Consider the following 24,042-nt stretch of genomic DNA (forward strand, 5'->3'; position numbering starts at 1 on the left):
ATATAAAATTGAAGCCAAATATTTATGCATTGAAACAAATGTTCATCATGCATGTAAGTATAGTTGCACCAGCAAAAAGACAGTGTTTTGGCACTAACATTTAATAAGGAACCTAGAATTATTCAAGAACCATTTAAGTATCTACTTTATGCCAAGCCCTTATTGTTATTCTTTCACAGGACTTCACTTAAAATTGGTGATTAATTTAAAGAATGACTTAAGTCTCCTGAATAGTTTATTAGTTTACACAAGAGATTTTTATTTTCACTATCTCACTTTAGGAAGGAAATAAAATCCAGCCAAACATTTGTTCTATGTATATATTTGGCCAGTGCATGGAGCAAGTCTTCTAGGATAGACTTTTTCTCCTGAATGATCCTTAAGGATTCTAATGCTCTATAATGATTTACTTGTTTGCTAATTAAGTTTCTCAAGTGAAGTTAAAAAACAATCAGTGCCCACTAATTAGTATTATTGACTCCAGAATTTAGTGACTACAAAACAACTATGGTTTTTTCAAGAAAAGATTTTATTTCATGTTACTGTTTAATAGTCATAAGGGTTTTGAATGTATATGTGTGGGTCAGCAGAAAATACAAGCTGTGACATGGAGTAACATGCACCTGTGACCAATCATGTAAGTCATGGCTTTTAGTTATGACGAACACATCCTGCTACATTGAAGGATTCATCTAATGATCTCTCTTCACTTTGGATTCTGTGTCCCAGATGGTACAAGGGAAAGCTCACAGCATATGGACAAGATCAAGTGTAGTTTTGACTTAGCCACTAATTAGCAATTGTAATATTGAACAAATCCGGTGGCCTCTTCAGGGTTCCCTTTTGTCATTTAAAAAATGAAGGAACTGGAATAGAAGGAATTTTAAGTTCCTCTTTCTTTCAAATGCTATGATTGTAAATGAAGTAGATATTCTTAAATACATCATAGTAGTAAAATTAGGTTAAATATAAATTTAAAGTCCTAATAAAATTAATTAACACCTCGATACCAAAAACAGAAAACTCTAAATAATAGAATGACTTGTAGGGATAATTGAAAAATTGTTCAAGAATTCAATTAAAAATAATAAATCTATGCTAAATGTGTAGAATTAAAAGGGCAATAATCCATATGGCTTTCTTGGTCTCTGAAATATTGTGCTAGTTTTCACTGATGAAATAGATAAGATTTAGAGCCAATGCTCACAAAACCTTTCAGCCAAATTGCATGATCATGCACAAAGTACTTAGAGCATCTCTATGAAATCTTCCCTGGGGGCTATTCCTTTCTTCAAATCCTCTCATCCCTAACTGATCTACTTTTTCACACCACTTCAGATTACCATTGGCTTCTTTCTTCATCTGTAACAGCAATAAACACTGAACTGGAAATTTGACAGTTAACACCATTCACTTGAGTTTGGTAGGTGTTCTTAATCCTTCTTGTCTCCCAACCAGACAAATCTTTTAGCAATCAAGAACCATGCCTTTGGTTTCTCTATTTGTTCCTATCACAGGTTTCAAGTTCATTAGTGTCTAGTGCCTTCTGGTGACAAAGTGAAGAACTGAATAATTAATAGTGAGAGAGCAGTGAGGGAGGAGAAAGAGATTAAGGGGGAGAGAGAAAAGGAAAAAGAGAAACTAAACAGAGGGAATGTCTTTGTTTATTTTGTTGTTCACCAGGTCTTATTATGTATTTGCATTCTTCTTTATTTTTTCTATACTCCCTGGGTCCTTTTTCTTTTGACATATAGACTATTTCATAATTCCCTAAATATTTTCTCTTTTTCTGCTAACCCCACCTAAATGAATGCACTCTTCAAAATCTCAAGTAAGTTCACTATTTTTTTTCGGCAGTCTTACTACACCACTTACTTCAAGATGTCTTCCTACTTTGAAATCTCTTGTTGTTGACTTTTTTTTTTCCATAGCTTATTTTTGGCCAAATTATTTTCCCATGAATTCTATTTTTAATATTAAACACTTAAAAATTCTCTCTATGACAAGACTGTAAGACTAGTATGTTCCTTTTGCCTAGTATGGATCCAGCAAATACTTGCTAGTTTGATGTTTTAACTTAGGAATAAATTGAATATTCAATTTTACTTAGATAGAAAGGACATCTTTGGTACATCCTGGTAGGCAGGTGACTTCAGTTTTATTTTCAAAGGTGAGTATGATTTATTTGGAGTAATCTCAAGTCAGAAGAAGCAAGATAATATTAGGCTTTGTGGAATAAATGTAATGAGAAGAGGAGGTCTGTTTTTGTTGAGAAAGAAAATTTTGCTACATGACTGTAATTAAGGACAAATCAGAGATTAATGATGCATTATATTCTAGAGCTTTAATTGACATATGCCAAGAAGTGGCTTTCCCAACTTTAAATGGTTTGCAAAATATTATTTCTGTACTTTGTTCCATGTACAGAAAATAATGAAAACTGGGTATGCTATTCAGAAAGTTCAATATTTATTCTAAAATGTGAATTATTGGGTTATAGGAATATTTCATATTCTCCAAAAGAGCATAAAATCTACCTCTACTAATTAGTTTCTTTATGAAAGCCTTCCAGACAATTATAGGGTAATACTACTGGTCAATGCTTTAGGTGCTTTTCATTAAAGGTATAGTGTCACTACCAGATGAATTGCTTCATAGAAAAGCACTTACCACAAAGCCCTATAATGGAAGGTTAAGTGCTGTACTTAATTACTAATTTCAACCTTATTACCTATATTTTGCAGTGCAGGCACTTTAAAAGGAACCAAATATAGTCTGTTGGTTCCTGCTTCTTTGATTATAGGACTTGGTGGTAAAAGCATTAGTCCAGTTACTTTTCTAATGAATAATAACTCTAAAATTTTTTAAATAAAAATAGCTATACCACAAACTAATACAGAAGATATACATTACATCTTGCTATTAAACTCATATTAAAAGCACTTTGTTCCAAAAACTTTAATCTAGTAACACTTTAAATTTTTATTCAGAACTTGGGTGTAGTGGTCTATGCCTGTAATCCCAGTGACGAAGGAGGCTGAAGCAGGAGGACTGTAAGTTTGGCCAGCCTCAACAACTTAGCAAAGCCCTCAGCAACTTAATGAGAGCCTATCTCTAAACAAACAAATTAATTAATTAATTAATTAAAAAAAGTACTGAGGATGGAGCTCAGTGGTAAAGCAGACCTGAGTTTAATTCCCAGTAACAATGACAACAACAAAAAAATCCAAGTGTATTCAGCCTTTATGGCATTGTTGCAGACAGATTAAGCTCCAAAAGAAATAGTATTTGGAATTTTTATTGTTTATTTCCTACTACAATACCATGCTGTAATGAATACAAAGCAGATGATTGATGATAATAATAATAATGATAAACTTGGTGACAACAACATGGCTTCTCTGAGTTCTTTACATATTGATCATTAATTTCTGTGTAAAGAAATTTCTCACATGTGTTCTAATTCTCTTGTGGGCAGATGCCAAGTTTGTTTTTTTGCTTACATCCTTCAGAATAATTGCAACTTGGCTCACTCTGGATTGATTAAATTACTTCAAATACTACATGGGGGAAGAACACTTAGATCTTGGACTAAATATAAAACATTGGATCTAAAATAACTGTTTCTAAAGTTTTGCTCCTTAATTATTATGGTACCTCCAGCTTCTAATATCTAAATAAATTTCATGTTGTGTTTCTTATTCTATTTAATTGGCAAATGAGAAATTGTATGTATTAAACAAATATTAATCTAAAAATATAAATATTTCTTCAAAGAATTAATTAACACTGCCCCAATACAGGTACCAGTATTCAAAGTGGACATTAGCCTGACACATGAAGATAGGGAATATATCTTTTGGCAACTATGCCCAGATCATGGTATCTGGTACATACAATTACAAGCTTCTTAATCACATACAATATGGTAAAATTGTGAGTTATAGAGATTTTTTTAAAAATGAAGTTTCTACCAAAATACATTGACGAATTAGAAAACTAGATTTGGAGGACCCATGCTTGCAAAAGGGCATGCTATTTTTGTCTTTTAGAGATGCACTCTGCACATTAACAGAATAAGATCCAAGAATGGAAATTTTTACCTTACTTTAACCCATAATTTCCCAATTTAATTTGAACATGACTTCTTCCTTTCCTCTGTAGGTAAGCATTAATAACAACCAGAATGGCGTTCTTCAAGATAACAACATGGGAAGTGCTGATAAGAGCAAAATGTTACTAAATAAAGATAATTTTAAACAACTAATTATTGAAACAAAGCTATCCCTCAAGAGGAAACAGCCACAGTGTAAGAGTAACAGGAATTACCATTGTACATGCTCAGGTCAAACTTTAGAGATGACCACATCCCATGGCAGAGCCTAGACCTTACTCTGCTTTATGTTTTCCTGGCATCCAGGGCAATGACTTCCTATCAGAACATAGGAATTAGTTATTCCCTACCTTAGGAAGATTACCAACTTCCTTCTCTATAATTCCACTGCAGTTGAAGTTTATTTGTTTGTCAAGTACATTTATAGTTGGTCTTCAGTGAATGCAGTGGAGATGAATAACAGGGGCTCTGAAGCATTGAACACATATTTAAATAACTTTGCTTTCAGATGTTTCATTCCTTCATCTTATTGTAGATGGTAACAGAAGGACTATTCACATACTTGTAGTATAAAATTGTGATAATTCCCCAGGATACCAATTTGGCAAACATTTTATTGATTGCCTACTATTCACTAGTATTATAAAAGGCACCGGACATATTATTAATTTGCTTGCTTTGGAATATTGACACGGAGCAGGTTTTAATTACATCTAATTCAGCAAATATTTGCAAAGCACTCATCATATAGAATAGGTTGAAATGGAACTTGAAGATGTAGAATTATACAAATTAGGAAAGGTCTAGAAAAAGCAGAAGGGGCATTTCATTCCATAATTGTGAGTCAATCCTAGGGAAAATTGATATTTATGAACAAATCTGTATTTCATCAAATTATTTCTTCCATTGAAACAAATAATTCTAATAGAGGAGTTAGTTATATGTACATTTTGGCTATCATTTGTATTGTGAAGAATGAATTTTCACTTTGTACTTTATACTGTGTTATAAATTGTATGCTGTGCAGCAGCAACAACAAAAATTAGCCTGTCTAAAAGGGGAATAGAGACAAATGAGACTGATTCTTTGAGGAGGCAATTTTGTACCAAAATATAATGACAGCAAATACCTTGGTACTTTAAATTTGTATTTTACTTGAAAATAACATATCTGTTTTTTTTTTTTTAATTGAGAACATACACAACTGCAAGTAGCACTGGTTTATTAGATTTCTAACCTACCACCTTTGTGTAATAACAGTACAGACAAAATTCTTTGGCGTGAACAAGTTAATTTTTATTTTATTAATAATGCCTTGAGATTCAGTTTACAGACCTAAAATGAGTGATATGAGCATCTCAGAATTCTCCTGAAACTGCATGGTTCTAGGAAGCTGAAAGGCTCCTTTTGCTTTTCTAGCTGTGATGTCTGCTGCCCCTTCCTCCTCTGCTCATGCCCTGCTCTCCCCACACCTCTCCCGGGTTTCTGCTGTGCACCACCATCAAAGCAGCAGTCCAGCTTCACTTTCGCTCAGAAAGCAAATGTTATCCAATTCCCTCCCTTGGTTTTAAATTTTAACGTTGTTACTTTTGACAAAGCCTTTTCTTTGTTCAAATGCAAGGATCCAGTAAAAAGAGCTTTGACATGTTGTGTATTTTTATGTGTGCATTTTTCTGGTTTTCACTGATGTCCTGAATTTTGCAAATGCTAACGTGTGCCTTCAAGTTCGCCTAAAAATGTCATTTGTACACTGTAACAAGAACAGTTTAGGACAGCATTACATTCACGATTCTAAAGTCCAATAAATACTTGATGGTTTTTCTGAAAACCACAATTTGGTGAAACGGACGCAAAACAGAGCTTTGTTTTCCAGTTTTGTTTTGTTTTTTCCTCCATAAAATCTTCCCCAGATACATATTCACTTGCTTACCTGCTGGGTAGCGCTCGATCACTGGCCAGCTGTCCACCTGTAACGTGGCATTGCCACCACTCCTCGTGAATCGGACCACATGGTACTTCCCATCATTAATGATTGCATTGGACTCTTCAATAGCGATGTCATCCGTCCCGACATTAAACTTAACTCCAATTTTTCCTTGGTGCTGGAAGGGAAGAAGAAAGGAAACAAAGAGGTGTATTCAGTTGAACTGATTAATCAGCATTTAAGAAGAATTACATACAAAGGGATTGTTCAAAAATATTCTTTGGACAACAGCTGCTTTCCTCTGATTTTACATCTGAAAAACACCTCATAATATAAGCAAGATTCTTGACATTTTGGTAAATGTGAGACATCTCTTTCAGGGATAACTGATATTCCCACAGACACACTTTCAAGGGAATTGAGATGTCTTTTTCCCAGAGGTTGCCAGAGAGAAGCACACAGCTGTCTGCATGAAGCCACCTCCTTTCTTGTCCTTTATTAGAACTCCTTTAATCCACACTCCTCATTTCACAAGAAAAGCAAGACTGGAAACCCTCCGTTTTAGTAACTAGTGGCATTGCAGCAATGAAATCTGTTTAGAGTCAAATGACAAATGCTCACAATGTACAAAATCATTCTAAAGGGTAGGGGCACAAAGACAGGCCTTTAATGAGTGAACTTTTTAGTCATTATTCACAAAACCAAGGCTCACAGCCTCAAACTGACTCAATTTCTTTAGTTTACAGATGAAATTATCACATTGACTCCCACAAGGTCTCATGACTTAACAGAGATGTGGAAGTACCAAAATTCTGTTTTCTCATTTTTCAATGATATCTAAGCTGAGATGAAGCTATGATACAGTTATCCAAAATTAACTTGCTCTCTGTGTTAAGCAAAGTAACACGGCGAATCTTTCAAAGTATAAAGTTGTGGTTGTTAACTTTAGGATTTCATAACACAAGGTGGCAAAGAAACATGTGCTCATCTCTTCTGCCTCTGAGGAGCATTCTCTAACAGCAGGGCTGTCAAGTCCACCTTGAGCTCAGTTGACTTTTAAAGTATGTGAGCTTGCCCTTCATCATTAGCAGGAAATACCTGTGCTGCAGGCCCTTGTCAGAGGACATAACTTCAAACTGTCCACCGCTCACCTTTCATCAAACCCCAGATGGGAGAAACCACATGGGGGGAGAGGGGTTTAAGAGCCACACAGCCCATTCTTTCCTGTAGAAATTTTAAGTCAGAATATTAGAAGCCTGAAGGTTTGGACCACATTCTCTCTGCTCTTTGCTAGATTCTCATCATTGAAGGAGGCAGCGGGAGGATGACTTCAGCTTGCCCTGGGAAGTCTTATAAAAAGTCCTGTATAAAGTTGCATTAACTGAAGGGAAGTATTGAAGATGTTATTTGTGACATTGCTCATTATGCTCTTACTGCAGATATCCTAAAAGTTGTTTTTTAATGTGTGTTAAAATATATATACCTATGCACAAGGCCCTGGGTTCAATCCCCAGCAGCATCAAAAATATATATATATATATATATATATATATATATATATATATATATATATATATATATATATATAAAAAACATTGGGCAGTTTATTGAAAATGAGGAAATGTGAATTTTTCTAACATAAGAAAATCACCTGAAATGTTAAAAAAAACCCTGAAATAACTTAAAATAACATCTATTTAAAAGTAAGAATAATAAAAAAATATGTTGAGAAATAAAAGTAGGTCCAAGAGAAACAATCTAACAAAAATCTAAACAACTATTAAAATTTCTCTACCTATTTCCACTCTTGAGTTTGCTAACAATTGGTCATGTATGTAGAATTTTGAACACTTTATAAATGCTAACTCTGGCAGTACTCATAACAGTCCCAGGAGAGAGATACTATTTTATTTCCATATTACAGATGATGACATTAAGGCACAGAGTGATAAAGTAACTTGATTAAGGTCCCACAGCTAGCTTACAGATTTGGTAAATCTGACTGTTCTTTGCAACCTGTTTGATCTATCCTGTTAAAGTAGAAGCACCATGGGGTCTCCTATTGTGTTTTAAAGTTTTTTGATATATATCACTCAATGTATACTTAAAATAATTTCATAATGGATACTAAGCAATGGATATGTGAATTTATTAAGATGTTAAAAGGTGGATTCTTTTTGTTGCAATTTTAGCTGAGATCTTAAGAAGATGAAAAAAAAAAAGATTGCTTGTCCATCTTACAAAATTAGGTATAAAATTGCTTAAGCCAGATTTGCAAAGGAGAGCACTGTCAACTACTTTTAGGGCTCCAAATCTGGTCCATCAAAAAAAAAAAAAAAAAAAAAAAAGGAGGAAAGGCAAAGAGGTTACTGATAATTAGAAGAGGATTTGAGAAAAAAGTTGGGATGTGATGGGATTCACACATACTTCCAAGGTGAAAGGGGACTTTTCTCTTATCTAAAGTACAGGGAAGGAGACTTTAATGGAACATCTCAGAAAGTTTGATATGCATCTTCTGGGATATGGCAGCAGTGGTTGCAGTAGTTAGAAAACTGAGATCTAATATACCTGAAAAATCTTCAAGGGAAGAAAACTCTGTGGCTGCCTGATACCCTGGGAGCACAGCAAAAAGATATTACAGCACCGAAAGCCACTTGTGTATCACAGATAGGACAAAGGACATTACCTGTGGCCAGAGATTAGAGAGCCAGCACAGAATATGTGGTGTCCTGCTTAGTAGAGCCATGGAAGGAGTGAGGCTCAGGGGTGCAGAAAACTTACCACAGGAAAGAACTTGAATTTGCAGTGATGGATATCCAGAGATTGAGGCAGAAATCCCAATGGCCATCTGAAGGAGGTACATTTACCCTCCTCAGGGAATTTCTTGGTTTTTGTTTTGGGTTTTTTTTTTTTCTTTTTTTTTTTTTTAGTATTAAAGAAGGCCACTTTACCATTAAATTATATCCCCAGCCCTTTTTATTTTATTTTATTTTATTTGAGACTGGGTCTAAGTTTCTGAGGACCTCCATTGGTTGCTAAGGCTGGCCTCCAACTTCCAATCCTCCTGTCTTAGCCTCACAAGTCTCTGGAATTATAGGAATATGCCATTGCACCTGGTATCAAGGGAATTTTAAGAAAGGAAATTCTAATAATGTTGGTAAGAACTCTGAAGAGTTCATTAACATGCCTCCCAAAAGTGCTCTTTCAAGAGCTTCAAGCACAGGTTAAGCTATTGGGTGAGATGGCTACCATGGTATTGGCCAAAGAAGGTCATTTCTGCCCTTATCTCTTCCTGTTTCTTCTGCCTCGTCCCTGGAGAATTTGGGGAGGGAGAAGAGAAGTGAGATTCATGAAATTGAGAGAAAAAACATCATGTTTTTCCTCTGTGTACAGGAGGCCTCTTCAGTGTGACCAAGTAGGGATAATAGAGAGGGCTTAACAGAAGATGTAAGTTATCTGTTATTGTACAGGAACTAACTGAAGTTACTTTTTATGTCTAAAAGTGAACAGATGACCTTTTTACTATCTAAGAATGACTACAGTAGTACTGAGACTCTGCCTGGATGTCCCTAGGGTCAGGAAGAAATATTCCCACAGAGGAATTTAAAATTCTTGGTGCATTCTAAGAACCAACCCTTGCAACATAACAAAGGCATGAAAATAATTGTTATCCTGGAGTTGTCCACTGTTTGCGGGGTGGGGGTGGGGGTATTTTCTAACGTAGACATGTTTCTTAAATCAGGAGAAGACTAGAAAAAAATTCTTGATGTTTTCTACTTATTCTAACAGGAAGGTCACAATCACCAAGATTCCCCAGAGTTCTAATTATTAATTAAGGAGGTCCAAGTTCTGTGAGCAGAAGCATTGCAGTACGAGAGCCAAATAGTATCTCAAACTCAGAAATAAGTTACTTTAACTTATCCTTACATTTTTCTGCAGCTGGATATATAAAATTATTATTTTCTAGGGTGCAGAAATCCTCAGATTTCATGGGGTTTGACTGCTTGCAACTTATCTAAGAAACAATAAGGATCAGCTAGGCTTAGAGAGCTTCTGACTTTTAAATTATGTCCATTTGTTCTTGGATATGTTGATTGCTTGCCTCAGCTCTCAACTTACAACTATGGAGTTAGCTAGAGTAGTGAACACCACTAAAGGAGCTACCAACAGTAGGCCTTACCCCCCACTTTTACTCTATCTACCCCACCCTAAGTTACATCAAGGCCTTAAAAAAACACACACAATTTAAATATAAGTGATAGTCAAAGAATCACCCCCTGCTCCCGGAAAAAAAAAATTAAATGTAAATAAAGTACAAAATATTCCTATCAAGCATATTTATAGGACTAGGTTTTACCATATCATTCAGACACAGTGAATATCCTCAAAACACAACCCTCCCATATTGACAGAATACCAAGCCATTTCAATTATATAAACAATAAAACTTGCTAAACTTTCTTGCCAATAGATAATTACAATTTAAAAGAATTCATTTCACATTCTTATTCTCTGGGATTAAATGTGATTGTCTCGGCAAATTCTCATGAATATTACATTAGCAAAACCAGCAGTCATTTCACTGGACATGTACTGATCTCCCTGTATTGTATCTTCCTTGAAATGAATAACTGGCTCACACCGTCATTTCACAAATCTATTATGAGAATATCAGTAATGAGCCATTTATAATTTAATGAAGTCTTTCCATGGATTCATTAAATAAATAGTGACAAAGGTAATTATTGATTTTTTTCACAAAAGCTCATTTCTGAATAAGGATTATAATATTAAACCAAGTTAAAAGGAAACATCATGCAATTCGACTCTGGGAAGGTACTTGAACGTTCTAACAGTGGCATCGTGGTTTCATGTACTGCCTAATACCATCTGAAATGACATATTCATTTGAAAAATATGTCTGACGCAAGATTGAGATTTAATGGTATTCTCAGTGTCTTGGGCATTTTCAAGCAAGATGTTTGCATGTTACAGATGTCTATATTCTAAGTTATGTGCATATGAAATAGATAAACAGAATATATACTACACACACACAGACACATATTTAGCCTTCTGTCTGTCATACAGATATGTTTCATAAGATTTCAATCCACTGCTTTCTCTCCTCTACTCTGAGGTCGCTGTATAGAAGGGTTTGACACAACTATGCCCAGGAAAAAAGACAAATAAAAAAATGAAAGTTTGTCTCCTTCTTTGCCTGTTTGTTTGTTGCACTCCTAGGGATTAGCCAAGCAGGATGAACAAATGTGCAACCCAAAGGGGCAAGTGGATGAGCAGGGGGCCTGCATATGTTGTAGAAACTTCTCTCATGCACCACAATACAGACCCATGCTCCAGGGCCCGACTTTGGACAGAATGAGACAATGCCTTCACATGTGCTACAGGACTGTGCTCATTTCCAAATACAAAACAACTCCCATGATCCAAATCTACACTGCTGATTGAAATTAAAGTCAGGCTGAATGTTATGTTTTGTTCCCCCAGAGACTAATCCTCACCAGGGAGCAAAGGTTTTAAGGCGTGATAGGGACTCTGGGACCTATAGTCACTGTCACTGGAGTGGCAAAACTGCAAAGACTGTCAGAGAGCACCCTATTCCGACAACACCAAACAAACATGTTAATTTAACCCAAATACATTTCCAAGTGAATTAGCAGTCCTACTGATAAGTATGTTTGTCAATCCAGATGGTCTGTAATGTCACGAAGGGGTTTTAGTCTACTGTTTTAATCGGAGACTGAAATGAAAGTACCCCTACTTCCTAAAACACCACCACTTCAAAAATAAAAGTTTCCTTCTTCCTATCCAAAGTTCCCCATTAAATAATATCTTTTTTGTTCCTTCGGCTAATAAATAAAAATTGATTGTTTAATATATAGACTACATGTGAGGACAATACTAACATGGAAAGTGTGTTCTTTGTCTTTGGGAACAATCAAATTAATTGGGAAGGTAAACCATGCATGGAAATACTCAGGTCCACAAAAGAGCCTGAGGCATGTCAGGGAGGAGCAAGATGTATTGGAGGGAGGAGTCGGAAGGGTCTCAGGGTGCCTCCCAGTAGGCATCAGGAGACAGCCTGCCTTGGGACAGCTGTAACTCAACCAGTGGGGACCAAAGTAGCACTTAGAGACATAAAAGTTATGTTCCTTCTCTCTCCCACCTCTCTTTCCAGGTCCTTGGTATCACAGTGCTCACTGGACACAAGGCCTTGAACTAGATACAGTACATCTCACCTCTCAGCATACCTAAAACTCCCAGGACATGTGAAAACGTAAGTGTCCCATCATCTATCTCCTCAGAACATTTAGACAATCTCTCCTAAGTCACATAGCTAAGTATGGACACTGGAATCTAATCAAGTCGATGGGACTTTCTTAAAAAGAAGGACTTTAGCTCTGTCTGAGTGCTAGGAAAAGACCTTGAAACCAAGGCATCCTCAGAGATTGAATCAAGAAAAGGGTTACTGCAGAGTAAAGTTTTTTGTTTCTGGACAATTATATTCCACAGCACCACCCAATACAGAACTAGTAGTGGCTAGGTACTGGGTGAGACTTAGGTCCTGGTCCTGCAGAGAGATCTCATTTAAGGGTGAAACATTGAAAGAACAGTATCTCTGTTTTCCCATCAAATCTTTACTAAGGATAGCATATTTCTTTCTAACGCCCTAGCTCCTTTAAGTCCATAAGACTGCCCTGAGTCATCTCTTGGTCTTACAAGTGTCTAATAAAACTTCGTAAGCCTGGAATAGTTCTCCCTTACTCACTGCCTTAGGGTTAGATTTTATTTGCCTGTTTTACCTCCTTGAACATATTAAAAACAGCTTGGGGTAGGAAAAAAGTCCAGCTTATTAATCATCATATTCTGTACAGCATTTAACTGACAGCCTTTACATTTGTAATTTTCCCAAACTCACATCCAATTTTCCTTTTTTAATTGAGATATAATTTGCATATAGTATCATAAAATGTGCCCTTTTAAAGTATACCATTCAGTGTTCTTTAGCACATTCATGAGGTAGTGCAAAGAAGATCTCCACTATTTAATTCCTGAACACTTGCATCCCACTGCAGTTGTCTTTTGGTGAGATAAAGCACATAAAGTTCTAAACATACTTAATGACTACACAGCACCTGTGACCTATTATTATTGCTACCACTACTACCATTGGTATTTTTTTTTAAAAACCAATGTTTAGCTTCACAGTGGGTTGATGGAAATTAGTTAAAATAATGCTCAAATTATGCAGCCATTGCAGTTTTGCTAGAGGACATAATATCTCATTAACCTTCACAAGGACCTGTGAAGCAGTTAAACTATTTTATGAATGAGGAAGCTAAAGTTCAGAAAGGCTGATTGACCCAAGTTAGCATATCCATCTAACCCCCAGATCAAGAAAGAACATTCTAGGCTGGGCACTGTGGCGCACACCTGTAATCCCAACGGCTTGGGAGGCTGAGGCAGGAGGATTGTGAGTTCGAACCCAGACTCAGCAACTTAGGGAGGCCCTAAGCAACTTAGTGAGACCATGTGTCTCTAAATAAAATACAAAAAAGTGCTATATAAAATATAAAAACAGGATGTGGCTCAGAAGTGCCCCAGGTTCAATCCCCAGTAGAGAGAGAGAGAGAGGAGAGAGAGAGAGAGAGAGAACATTTCAGAATCTAATTGGTTTCACATTTGGGATAAGCTGTGTCATCACTAGATGTACTGAAGCAGAGGCCACTTGATCATTCCAAAAATTCCTTCTTCTCTCTATATCAAAGTTTGGTTCAAGGAAAAGTCTAAATGTAAGACAAAGTGGGTAGCAAGGATAAACAATTGGAAAAGAAATTAGCAGTTGAGATTTTTTTTTAAGCAACCCACCTAAATTTGTATTTAAGTCTCGATTAGATTTTTTTTTTCAAAATTTACAAAATGGATGAACTCTAGGATTTTATTGTCTTTTAAAATCAGAGATTCTCTGATTTGAGAGGGGGCAGAAAATGTTGGATTAGGGTGATGACTCAGTAACCTATGGGGCCTTGTGAGCCATCTATGTTCCTTCCAAAGAAATTAGAACCCCTCTCCTCAGAGGCATGGAAGAGTAGTCCTGATTGGCAAGAATCCCCCCCCACCCCCGGTCAAGTATGAAGGACTTGGTAGTTTAAGTGAGAAAAGGATCAATGGGTATTTCAGTCAGCTTTTTCATGGCTATGAGTAAAAGGTCTGACCAGAACAATTTTTGAGAAGGAAAAGTTTATTTGGGGGTTCACAGTTTCAGAGGTCTCGATTTAGAGACAGGAAACTCCATTCCTCGGGGCTAGAGGTAAGGCAGGACATCATGGGCAGAAGAGGGTGGCTGAGGGAAGCAGCTCAGGTGATAATCAGGCAGTAGAAACTAAGTTCAGCTCACCAAATATATACCCCAAGGGCACTCCCCAATACCCACCTCCTCTACCCACACCCTACATACCTTTAGTTACCACTTAGTTCATCCCTATCAGGGGCTAAGAGAGGTTCAGGCTCTATAACCCAATCATTTCTTCTCTAATCCTTCTTGCCTTGTTTCACACATGAGCTTTTGGGGGACACCACATCCAAGTCACAACAGTGAGTTCTCCTGAACCAGGGGAAAGACCCTGAGCTCTCAGGACAATACCACAGCCCTTCAGTGCTTCAATTCCTTTACATTATTGCTCTTTAGGTGAAATTAAGTCCAGAATCAAGATAATGTTAGGAGAGAGTTGAGTCTGCTCCGTGATTGGCTAGTGTATCTTTGAATGGGTCAAAATACCTAAGCTGGTATTTTGAGATTTTCTGATGTTTGTTTGTTTCACTGGTTGAGCAAATACTAGACAATTCTTTATGTCTGAGAAAGCATTCTACTACTTCTATGATGTTTTCTAGAATGGTCACGTAAGCCTTTTTCATGACACCCCCCCCTGTTACAAATAGCACACCTGGGCTATCATACCCTCACAGCTGAGAATGAAATAAAGCTAATTTATCCTCTTGCAAAAATAGAGTCATCTCATTGAGAGCACTAATTTTGTACCCTTATGTACTGAAACACCAACCACCTTGAAGAAGGAATACTTGAAATATGTTCCTTATATGTAAAGAACTATTCCTTTATTAATCTTTCCTTTCCTAAAAATCAAGGAGCAAAAAGCAAACAGAATAAGAAATAAGGATAGACTTGATGTCTTGTGTGATATTCTTAATTGTTTGCAGGTCATACTTCTGATGTGGACACTTAGCCTGGTGTTCTGGCATCATGACAGATTCCTCGGGTTGCTGCATGGAGTTTTCAGACCCAAATTGGCTCAATTTAAGCTTGTACAAAGTGCAGTGGGCTGCTCAGATATGGATAGGTATTGTTGTTGTTCATGTTTTCTGATTTTTTTAAAAAAATTCATTGTTTAAAAAAAAATCCCTAGGTTGAGTGTTAATTCAGCCTTGTTTATATTGTAGGGTCATTTAGAAAACCATATGAAACAAACATTGTATTTTAGGTGCTGATTAAAACAACAATCTTTGTTTTTCTGCTTCTTTCTGATTCCTTGTCTTTGGGCCATTATGCTGCTGATTATTAACCTCCACCAGGAATCACACAGAGAAAGAACATTCTATCAATTCTACTAGTTTTGGATATTTGTATGTAAAAAGGTTTTCCTTCAAAAGAGGTTTGGGTTTATTTGTGGATTTCATTTACTTGTTGTGTCCTAGGACCATCATTTTTGTTGAGAACTGACTATATAATTACAGTCTGACTCTAATGTTCCAAAGTTCCATAGCTCAGAGCACAACATTTTTAGACAAATAGACCAAATATCTTTGGATGGTAATTTTAGCCCTTTGCATGGTAAATGTTACCTTAGTAACTAGGGTGCAGGTAAAACAAAATGAACCTTTTCATTATTTTAAATCTCCAAAAACCATAAAAACATATCAAGAGAATAATGAATTATTCTAAATTCCTCAGTTGATATAAGCTATGTACAGTAATTTAGGAATGGAAAGATTAATTTGGAATGGATAAGCTTTTCTAAAATTCTGTTTGTGCATTGTGACTTGCAACCAAGAAATAATAGTGAGGTGGTGTTTTCAGCGTGTTTGATGGACTGACTTTCTGATAATACTGTCTTGCCTTTCACAAGCCTCAAGCCCTAATTTGAAATGTATTCCACAGCAGCTGACAGTGCAACCCTTCTCCTTTGTTTTCCCTTTCTTATTGACTTCTAGAGCAGGACTGACATCCTTGGAAAAAGAACTCTTGGGCATGTGGGCATAGAAAGTTCAACACCGTCTCCGTCTGTTTTCTACACAAGCAGCAAGGCTCTCTTATCCCTGGAGTGGTAAGTAATAATTCCTCCAGCCCTCACAAGTCTATGTTGATGCATGTAATTCCAGCACAACAGAATTTTCAGAAGAGAACAGAAGCTCCAAGGCTGAATGAAGCTCCTAGTGATCATGACCTCTCTTAATCCTCAGAAAACAATACTTCTGCCACAAAAATAATCAAGAAATATTTATTGACTATCTTTTAGCTACAGTGCATCTCACAAAACACTGTGCCACTCTTCCCCATCACTCAAAAAACTCAAATGCATTTTGTTGGATGCACACACACACACAAACACACACACACACAAATTGATTTACCACAAATACATGGATTTCTCGCATAACTAAAAGCAAACTTTTGGAACTACCACAATACCAATAAGTCTAGAAATTACCTATGTTTATTTATTTACTCTTTCATAAAACAAAACTTTTTGCTTTACTCCTGGCCTTCTGGTAAGCTCTGGAAAGGGGTGGTTAATAAAGCAGACAGAGCTGCTTTCACTATGAAATATACACTTATGTTGTTTCTTTACACATTAAAATTTATATTAGTGTTTAATGCACACCAAGTGTCAAAAAGGCAAAGACTTGCGTGGCATGAGAGGAACTGAGTGATTAAGCAAAGCCTTTTTGAGGTTCTGAAGATGAACAGAAATCTATAATGAATGTAAACATTTTCCAGACAGAGAAAAGAGTATATGCACAGGCCTCAAAGGAGAGAAAATAGGCGAGTATAAAGACAGATGTTTTTAGGGACAAATGCAGATGCAAATACAAATATATAGACTCTTTACAGATACAGGGATGTGAATAAAAATGAACATAAATAAGTATTGTCTAGAAAATTTGTCTGGATATTATTTGAATGGACTTATGCACAGAAAACTAAAATACAGCATTTGCAGAAATAAACCGATTGAAAAATAAATGGCTATGTGTATTTTTAAAACTTTCCAATCTAAGAATTGAAAATTGTTGATAGAACCTTTAACAGTATGCATCTTGACATTCATCTAATTGTTTGTTCCTGTCATTCTTCAATGTACTTTATGAAATGCGATATATAAAAGACATTCTGAATCAACAGGGACTCCTCACATTTTCCAAAAGTCATTTGCTCTACAATGTCAAAAAATGATTCATCATTCTATGCTTATATTTCAAAGCTAATGTAACATGTTTAGCTTCTTTGTGGGGTGGAATGTCTTGTTAACTTATTTCTCTAGAGAGCCCTTTTATCTCAAGATATAGCAAGGGTTCTTCATATAATTTCCACCTTAAAAATACTGTTTGAAATCACTTGACTAGTTTTTCAAGCACCTTCCCCAAATTAGTTAAAGAAAGAAAAGTTCTAACCTATAACCCTTTCAAGTCCTTGTTTAGTTGCAGTAGCAGATGAACAGGGTTCAATGCCCATGTTCCAAAATGCAGTGTTGTGAGAAGTGAATAATATGTCATTTCAAACAAGAGAAAGATCCTTCATCCAATTCCAGAAAAAAAAAATGTCAAATCAAGGAAGTCAAATGTGAATTTGCCCTGCAATATGGCCAAGAATTTTGAAGCCAAATAAACACAAAGTGCTCAAATTTGAACAATTCATGGATATGTTGAACTTGAGATAAAGGCTCATTTCTAATGTCTCCCTCCAGAACAGTAATCCCTGGAGACTCTTGGAGGTTCTCCCTTCTCACATTCACCTGAAAGAGCCAGAGAATATTTTCAGACTAGTGAATATTGATAATAGAGTAAAGAGAACCCAGAGTAATTACCTAGGCAAAGCCAAGTTAGCTGCCATCTAAGCCAAAGAACTCAAGCTCTTTCTCTGTCCCCCTTTCCCATTGCTCTGCCACCCCAGCCTTGGGTTTCCATGTTCTGAACCATACACCATGGTCCTGAACCATCTCAGGACCTTTGCTGTTCTTCTGCCTGGTTAGCTCTTGCTTTCCTCATCCCCAAATTAATGGTCCTCCATATTTCACGATGTTGAGAGCTTTAGGGATTTAGGGTGGATCTGGATCTGGGTACTGAATCTGTTGAATAAATGGACAGTACTATCTGTGAAAATGCATTCTTGAAGCAAAAATTCCTCAGTGCTTACCAAATGGAGCACAGGAGATACCTAATTAAAGGTGGGTGCTGATGACAGTTGAAAAGCAAGTGCCACACAGGAAGCCCATGTTTCATTGATTAACAAAATTCTTAAGTGGACTCCCATTACCTTTGATGAATCTTTGAGTATTAAATATTACTGCAAGATTAATGGGCTGTGATCTCATATCCCACTTACATACTTCCCCTGCCAAATATGTCCTATCAAAAAGAACACAAACCAAACCTCACTGAGAGGGTAAAAAAAAATGCGCTGAGAAATTAATCACAAATATTGTTATGAAGCCAAATGGAAACCATATCTAAATTAGTCACTGTTATGTTATATGAGTGCCAAGGCTTCCCAAATGAGAGTTACTACTCAAGATGGACAGTATTTGACAGCAGATGCATGATGTTGATGATGATAACAGCTATCCTTCTTGCTACCTGCTGGCCTCCCCTGTAAACACTTTACAAAAAATAATATATGTGAACATGTATTATTATTTTATTTTAATTGATGAGGAATTAGAGCCTTAAAAGTTTCATAATTTATCCCAAATCACATGACAGATAAGTCTTAGAGCTCTGATTTGGTCCCAGGCAGCCTGATCTGGATTCCATGAGCTTAATCAATCATTCCACTGTTCCTCTTGGTAGGTCCAAGGTGCTTGAAAAGGTTGCAGTTTAGATTTGACAACGTAAGCCTCTTGGAAAGAACAAGACACCAACATTCTTACTATTATATATACCAAGAACATAGCAAGTACTTTTCAAAACTCTACTCCACACACTATTTACTGCCCTCCAGTCTCCATGTTGAGGAAGTTTGAAACTCAAAATCAAAAGTTACTCTCTGAAGTCACACAGCTGAACCATCAATCGAGTTGCAGCCAACCCAGACCTTTCTGGTTGCAAACTAGTATTTTTCAACCATGTAATTCTTCCTCTCTCTGTACACCCTTCAAGAACCTTTAGAAGTAAAAGATGTGATGTGAGAGTATCCTGGGCCTCTAAACCCTTTTCATTTTATGAAGGTTACATACTGACAAGTTTGCCAAGATGGGGGTGGGCGGAGCCCAGCCACTCTTTTTTAATGGGTATTAAATTAGACCAACTGTTCAGAATTGCTAGTAGGCTAAATCTTGGCCAGCAATTAGGACCAGGACAGATTTTCTCATGCTTGGAGAATCCTGAGAACATTAATGGAAGTGCAGAATCCTTCAGGTTTAATTAAAATTCTGGAGTGTCACCAGATGCTGAAAGACTCTGCCCAGGAGGAGCACTTGGAGGAGCAGCCAATGTCTCTGCTCTATCCCCCTTGTCCCATTCCTATTTTCTAGTAACTTTTGTTTTTATAGCTAACAGATTTTTTAAGATCATTTTTAGCACTGGTTACTATTTTGGAAAGATGCTTTAACTTAAACCAATCAAATGCTATAGAATGTATTATAATAACAAAATGAGTCAAGGAGTTTTGGCTAAACAAAATTTCTGACTATAATAGGCAAGGAAATGAGAGATTTCGCTGTAGTTTCCCAAAGGTAGTAAACCAGATATTTAAAAAGAAATACCAAAATTTTACGGCAGTTCAGGTTTTCCAAATAGCATGGCCAATAACAAAGTAAATGTAGATCTGAATGTTGTGACTGCTGTGTATCAAAGAAGTCATTGTATATAGATAGTGCTGTACATGAAGCTTTTAAATGGCTTCGGATAAATGATGGGAACCATCATTAACTATTTATGGTAATACAATACTAAAAACAATGTAATAGGTAGAACTGTTGATGTTTGTAATATGATCTATTGGAATTACTTTTTAAATATAGTTTCTTACCTGACCTAGTCAATTCTAGGTAATGATTGGAAATGTCAATATTTATCATATTTTTCTCTCCTATTTAATACAGCTCAGAGGTAAATTCTTATCTGGCATGTGTGAAGTTTTAGGTTTGATCCCCATTACTGCAATTAAAATACACACACACACACACACTCCACACACTCCACCAATTTTCAGACCCTTTTAATGTGCTTTTTCCATGAATATGATTTTTCTATTTATAAATCCAAAGTCTTCGAATTATTTAATTTTAAAAACTTAATTGTTTGAAATCAGGCTGTCAATCATCATCTTTTTTTTCCCTAAGCTTCCAAGCATGAATATAGAATTTAATGATATCATTTTTTAATCTGAGCTGATTTCACCCAACATGTTGCCAAAGTATGTCAGTTTTAAGCAAATACTTTATGCAAGGAATCATAAAAATAATACCAGTGCTACCCTAGAAATAGAACAAAAGTAACCCAAACTCTTCCTCCTTAAGCAAATAACAGTCTTTGATGTCAACAGCAATAAAAAAGTGAGAAAGATATTTAATATTTGCTCTGGTTACAGTCCTATCAACAATTAACAAGTAATAATATATGATTAACTCTCAAAATTCAACAATTACATTTTATGATGGATGAATATGAGATGAGAGAAGCATTTATGTTTGGACCAAGATACAACAAATATGAACCCAGTTCAATTCATTTGATAACATTAAGCTTTTTATAAGCTTTCCTAATCAAAATCAAACTATTCCATATTGCTTTCAAGTAATAATAATATAATTTTCTGCTGTAATTAATTATATTGGCTATCTCAAACTTTGCTATCACAGTTTATACAAAAAATACTGTAAGAGCTTTCAAAGGATTTTCAAGATAGATTTCTCAAATGTAATGTTTAAATTTACTTCATAAATTTAAATGCAATCTTAGCATTTTATTTTGTTTTTTTTAATGGATCACAGATTCCTTGTTCAGCGGAAAACATTGTAATATCCAATCTACACTGTAAGAGCTGAACTATTTCAATGCATTTTTTGATCAAATGACTACACTGACATTACATAGACCACAAAATGCACTCATCATAGAGGGTATGTTTTTGGTTAATGCATATCATATCTGATTACTGATGTAGTATTAAGGCAAAATTTGGCAATACTCAAGTTCTCCATATATGTGCACAAGAAGGGAAGTATTAATAATTACCTAAAACAAATTTAACCTAACATTCTTTGGAAAAACATACATATTTTTGATATCCAAAGAAAGAACCACCCTGGAAACTGTATAAAATAAGCCTTGCATTTGTTATTTTAATAGCTATTTCTTTAAGGATTAAAGAGACTATTAAGGACATTTAAGAATTATTGCTATTATTAAATTTTTTGCTATCCTTAGGATGAGTCTCCTGCCACAAATACTGTCACATGCTACTTTCTAGAATATAATTTTTCTTATACAAGTATTACAATAAAAATGTTACAAAAACAGTTTCTCTCTTTAATAAAAGAAAAAAAAAAAACAATACCTACCTAGGTCTGTGCCCAGCTGTATTCATACATTGTTGGAGAGTCACAATTGATAAACTCGGAAGTTATTAACACTAGTACAAAGATGACTTCAGAAATTACCAGTCATAAAAGACTCTTAGCCTAGATAATTTATGTCCAAGCTATTAATACTGTTAGTAATGATATTAACAATAAATTCTAAGTGTCAATGACTACCATCTGTTTCCAGTTTAATCTTTTTAAATGTAGCCCTGAAGACACAGTTTGGTCCATAATAATCAAAAAATATTCACTGAATATTGATTGAATTGTAAACTCTGTGAGGCATATACTATTATGACCTTCATTTGATAGCTAAGGAAACTGAGGCATAAAGATGTGACCTGCCCAAAGTAACTTGCTAATCATTTGAAGAATCAGGATTTGCATCCAGATCTATCTCCAAAGTATGTGCTCTTACCTGCTACTGAGTTATATTGCCTTAGTATAAAAAAAATCAAGAATAGGTAATTCCCAGTGATGGAATCTGTTTTAGAATATATATATATATATATATAAATGGAACAACGTATAATTTCATAAAATTAGAGCTTCCTTATACAAATACCAGTAGAAATGTGGTACACACACAAAACCTTGTAGGTCAATATATTTATATTATAGTTACAGATACAAAAGTTGTAATTAACATAGTCTACATGACTTTAATAGTTCATAGATGAATAACACACTATGGCGGAGATGGCTGTGCAGGTAGTGCTACTTGCTACGTGACACTTTATATAACAACTGATTTTCCTTTATAACTCTGACATAACTAATAGTACAATCATTTTACAGATGAGCAATGTAGCAAAAATTTATACAGCCACTCAGTGTGAACATAGGACTGAAACTCACTCCTTCTGACTTCAAATGCTATGTATGCTGCAGAAAGCACATCCCCCAAATTCTGAGATGTTTCAAAATTAGAAAACTTATCAATACACATCATTGAGTCAAATGAGGAAAACAAAAATCACTGAAATAAACTCTGAAGGTGTTTGATAAATCTATATGTATTCTTGATTTTTAAAAATCACCTAGTAAAAGAACATCAATCACTAGAAAAAGACCATTTCTTGGCATGACAAAACCAAATCTATCTTCAGTCAATTGACAGTATCATGCTTAATATTAAAGGCATTTTTGTTCAAGTAAGAAATAAGAGTTTACATTATCATCAAGTTAGAAATAAAATGTTACATCATTATCAATGTAACATGACTGGAAGAAGAAATAATCTTTTTAACTATTGGGGGGAAAAGGAAAATAATCACAGAATACTAGTTTCTTATTGGAGGTACCCCTATGGGATGAAAAACAGCCATTTAAATGATTTGAAGGTGATAGTCTTCGGAAAACCATTGTAACTAAACGTGAGGTAATCAAACATAAATACAGACATTTCCATAAGGAGAACCAAAGACATTAAGTAAAATACTTTAACATAAAACAAGAAAAATATGAGTTTAATGAAATTATATGAACATTCGGGGGCAAATGCTTTAAAATGTAGAGACCCTCAGAGTTATACAAAAGTACATACAAGAGGAAGTGAGGGGAAAGGGAAAAATAATACAAGGGGGACAAATGAATGTCAGTAGAGGGGGCAGAGAGAGAAGAGGCGAGGGGAGGGGAGGGGAGGGGGGGATAGTAGAGGATAGGAAAGGCAGCAGAACACAACAGACACTAGTATGGCAATATGTAAATCAATGGATGTGTAACTGATATGATTCTGCAATGTGTATTTGGGGTAAAAATGGGAGCTCATAACCCACTTGAATCAAAGTGTGAAATATGATATATCAAGAATTATGTAATGTTTTGAACAGCCAACAATAAAAAATTAAAAAAAAAAAAAAGAAAAGATGCTCTACCTCATGTGGCGCATGATTAAAGCAATGCAAATTAAAACAACAATGAAATAACACTACAGTACCAATGCTGTAAAGCAACAAAATGTAGAGCAACAAGGATTTTATTCATTGCTGGTGGGACCGCAACATAATATAGACACTTTATAAGACCGTATTGGAGGTTTCCTGCAAAACTAAACATAATCTTATTATAGTATCCAGAAACTTCACTCCTTAGTATTTTCCCAAAGGAGCTGAAAAACCTTTGTCCACACAAAACCTGCCTATAGATGTTTACAGCAGCTT

At 35.6% G+C, this 24,042-nt stretch overlaps 1 protein-coding gene across 6 annotated transcripts in view; it reads right to left on the bottom strand.

Annotated features, from left to right (window-relative positions):
* The window catches only part of Nrxn1 (neurexin 1), a 1,089,464-nt gene that overhangs the window by 155,429 nt on the left and 909,993 nt on the right, over positions 1-24,042 (bottom strand). For all 6 annotated transcript variants that reach the window (XM_071601560.1, XM_071601558.1, XM_071601559.1 and 3 more), the window contains one exon: positions 6,045-6,216. In XM_071601560.1, the coding sequence (XP_071457661.1) occupies positions 6,045-6,216 (172 nt within the window). The remainder of the gene's footprint in view (positions 1-6,044; positions 6,217-24,042) is intronic.

The sequence above is a fragment of the Marmota flaviventris genome, chromosome 14 (assembly GCF_047511675.1).
Source record: "Marmota flaviventris isolate mMarFla1 chromosome 14, mMarFla1.hap1, whole genome shotgun sequence".
NCBI classification, from domain to species: Eukaryota; Metazoa; Chordata; class Mammalia; order Rodentia; family Sciuridae; genus Marmota; species Marmota flaviventris.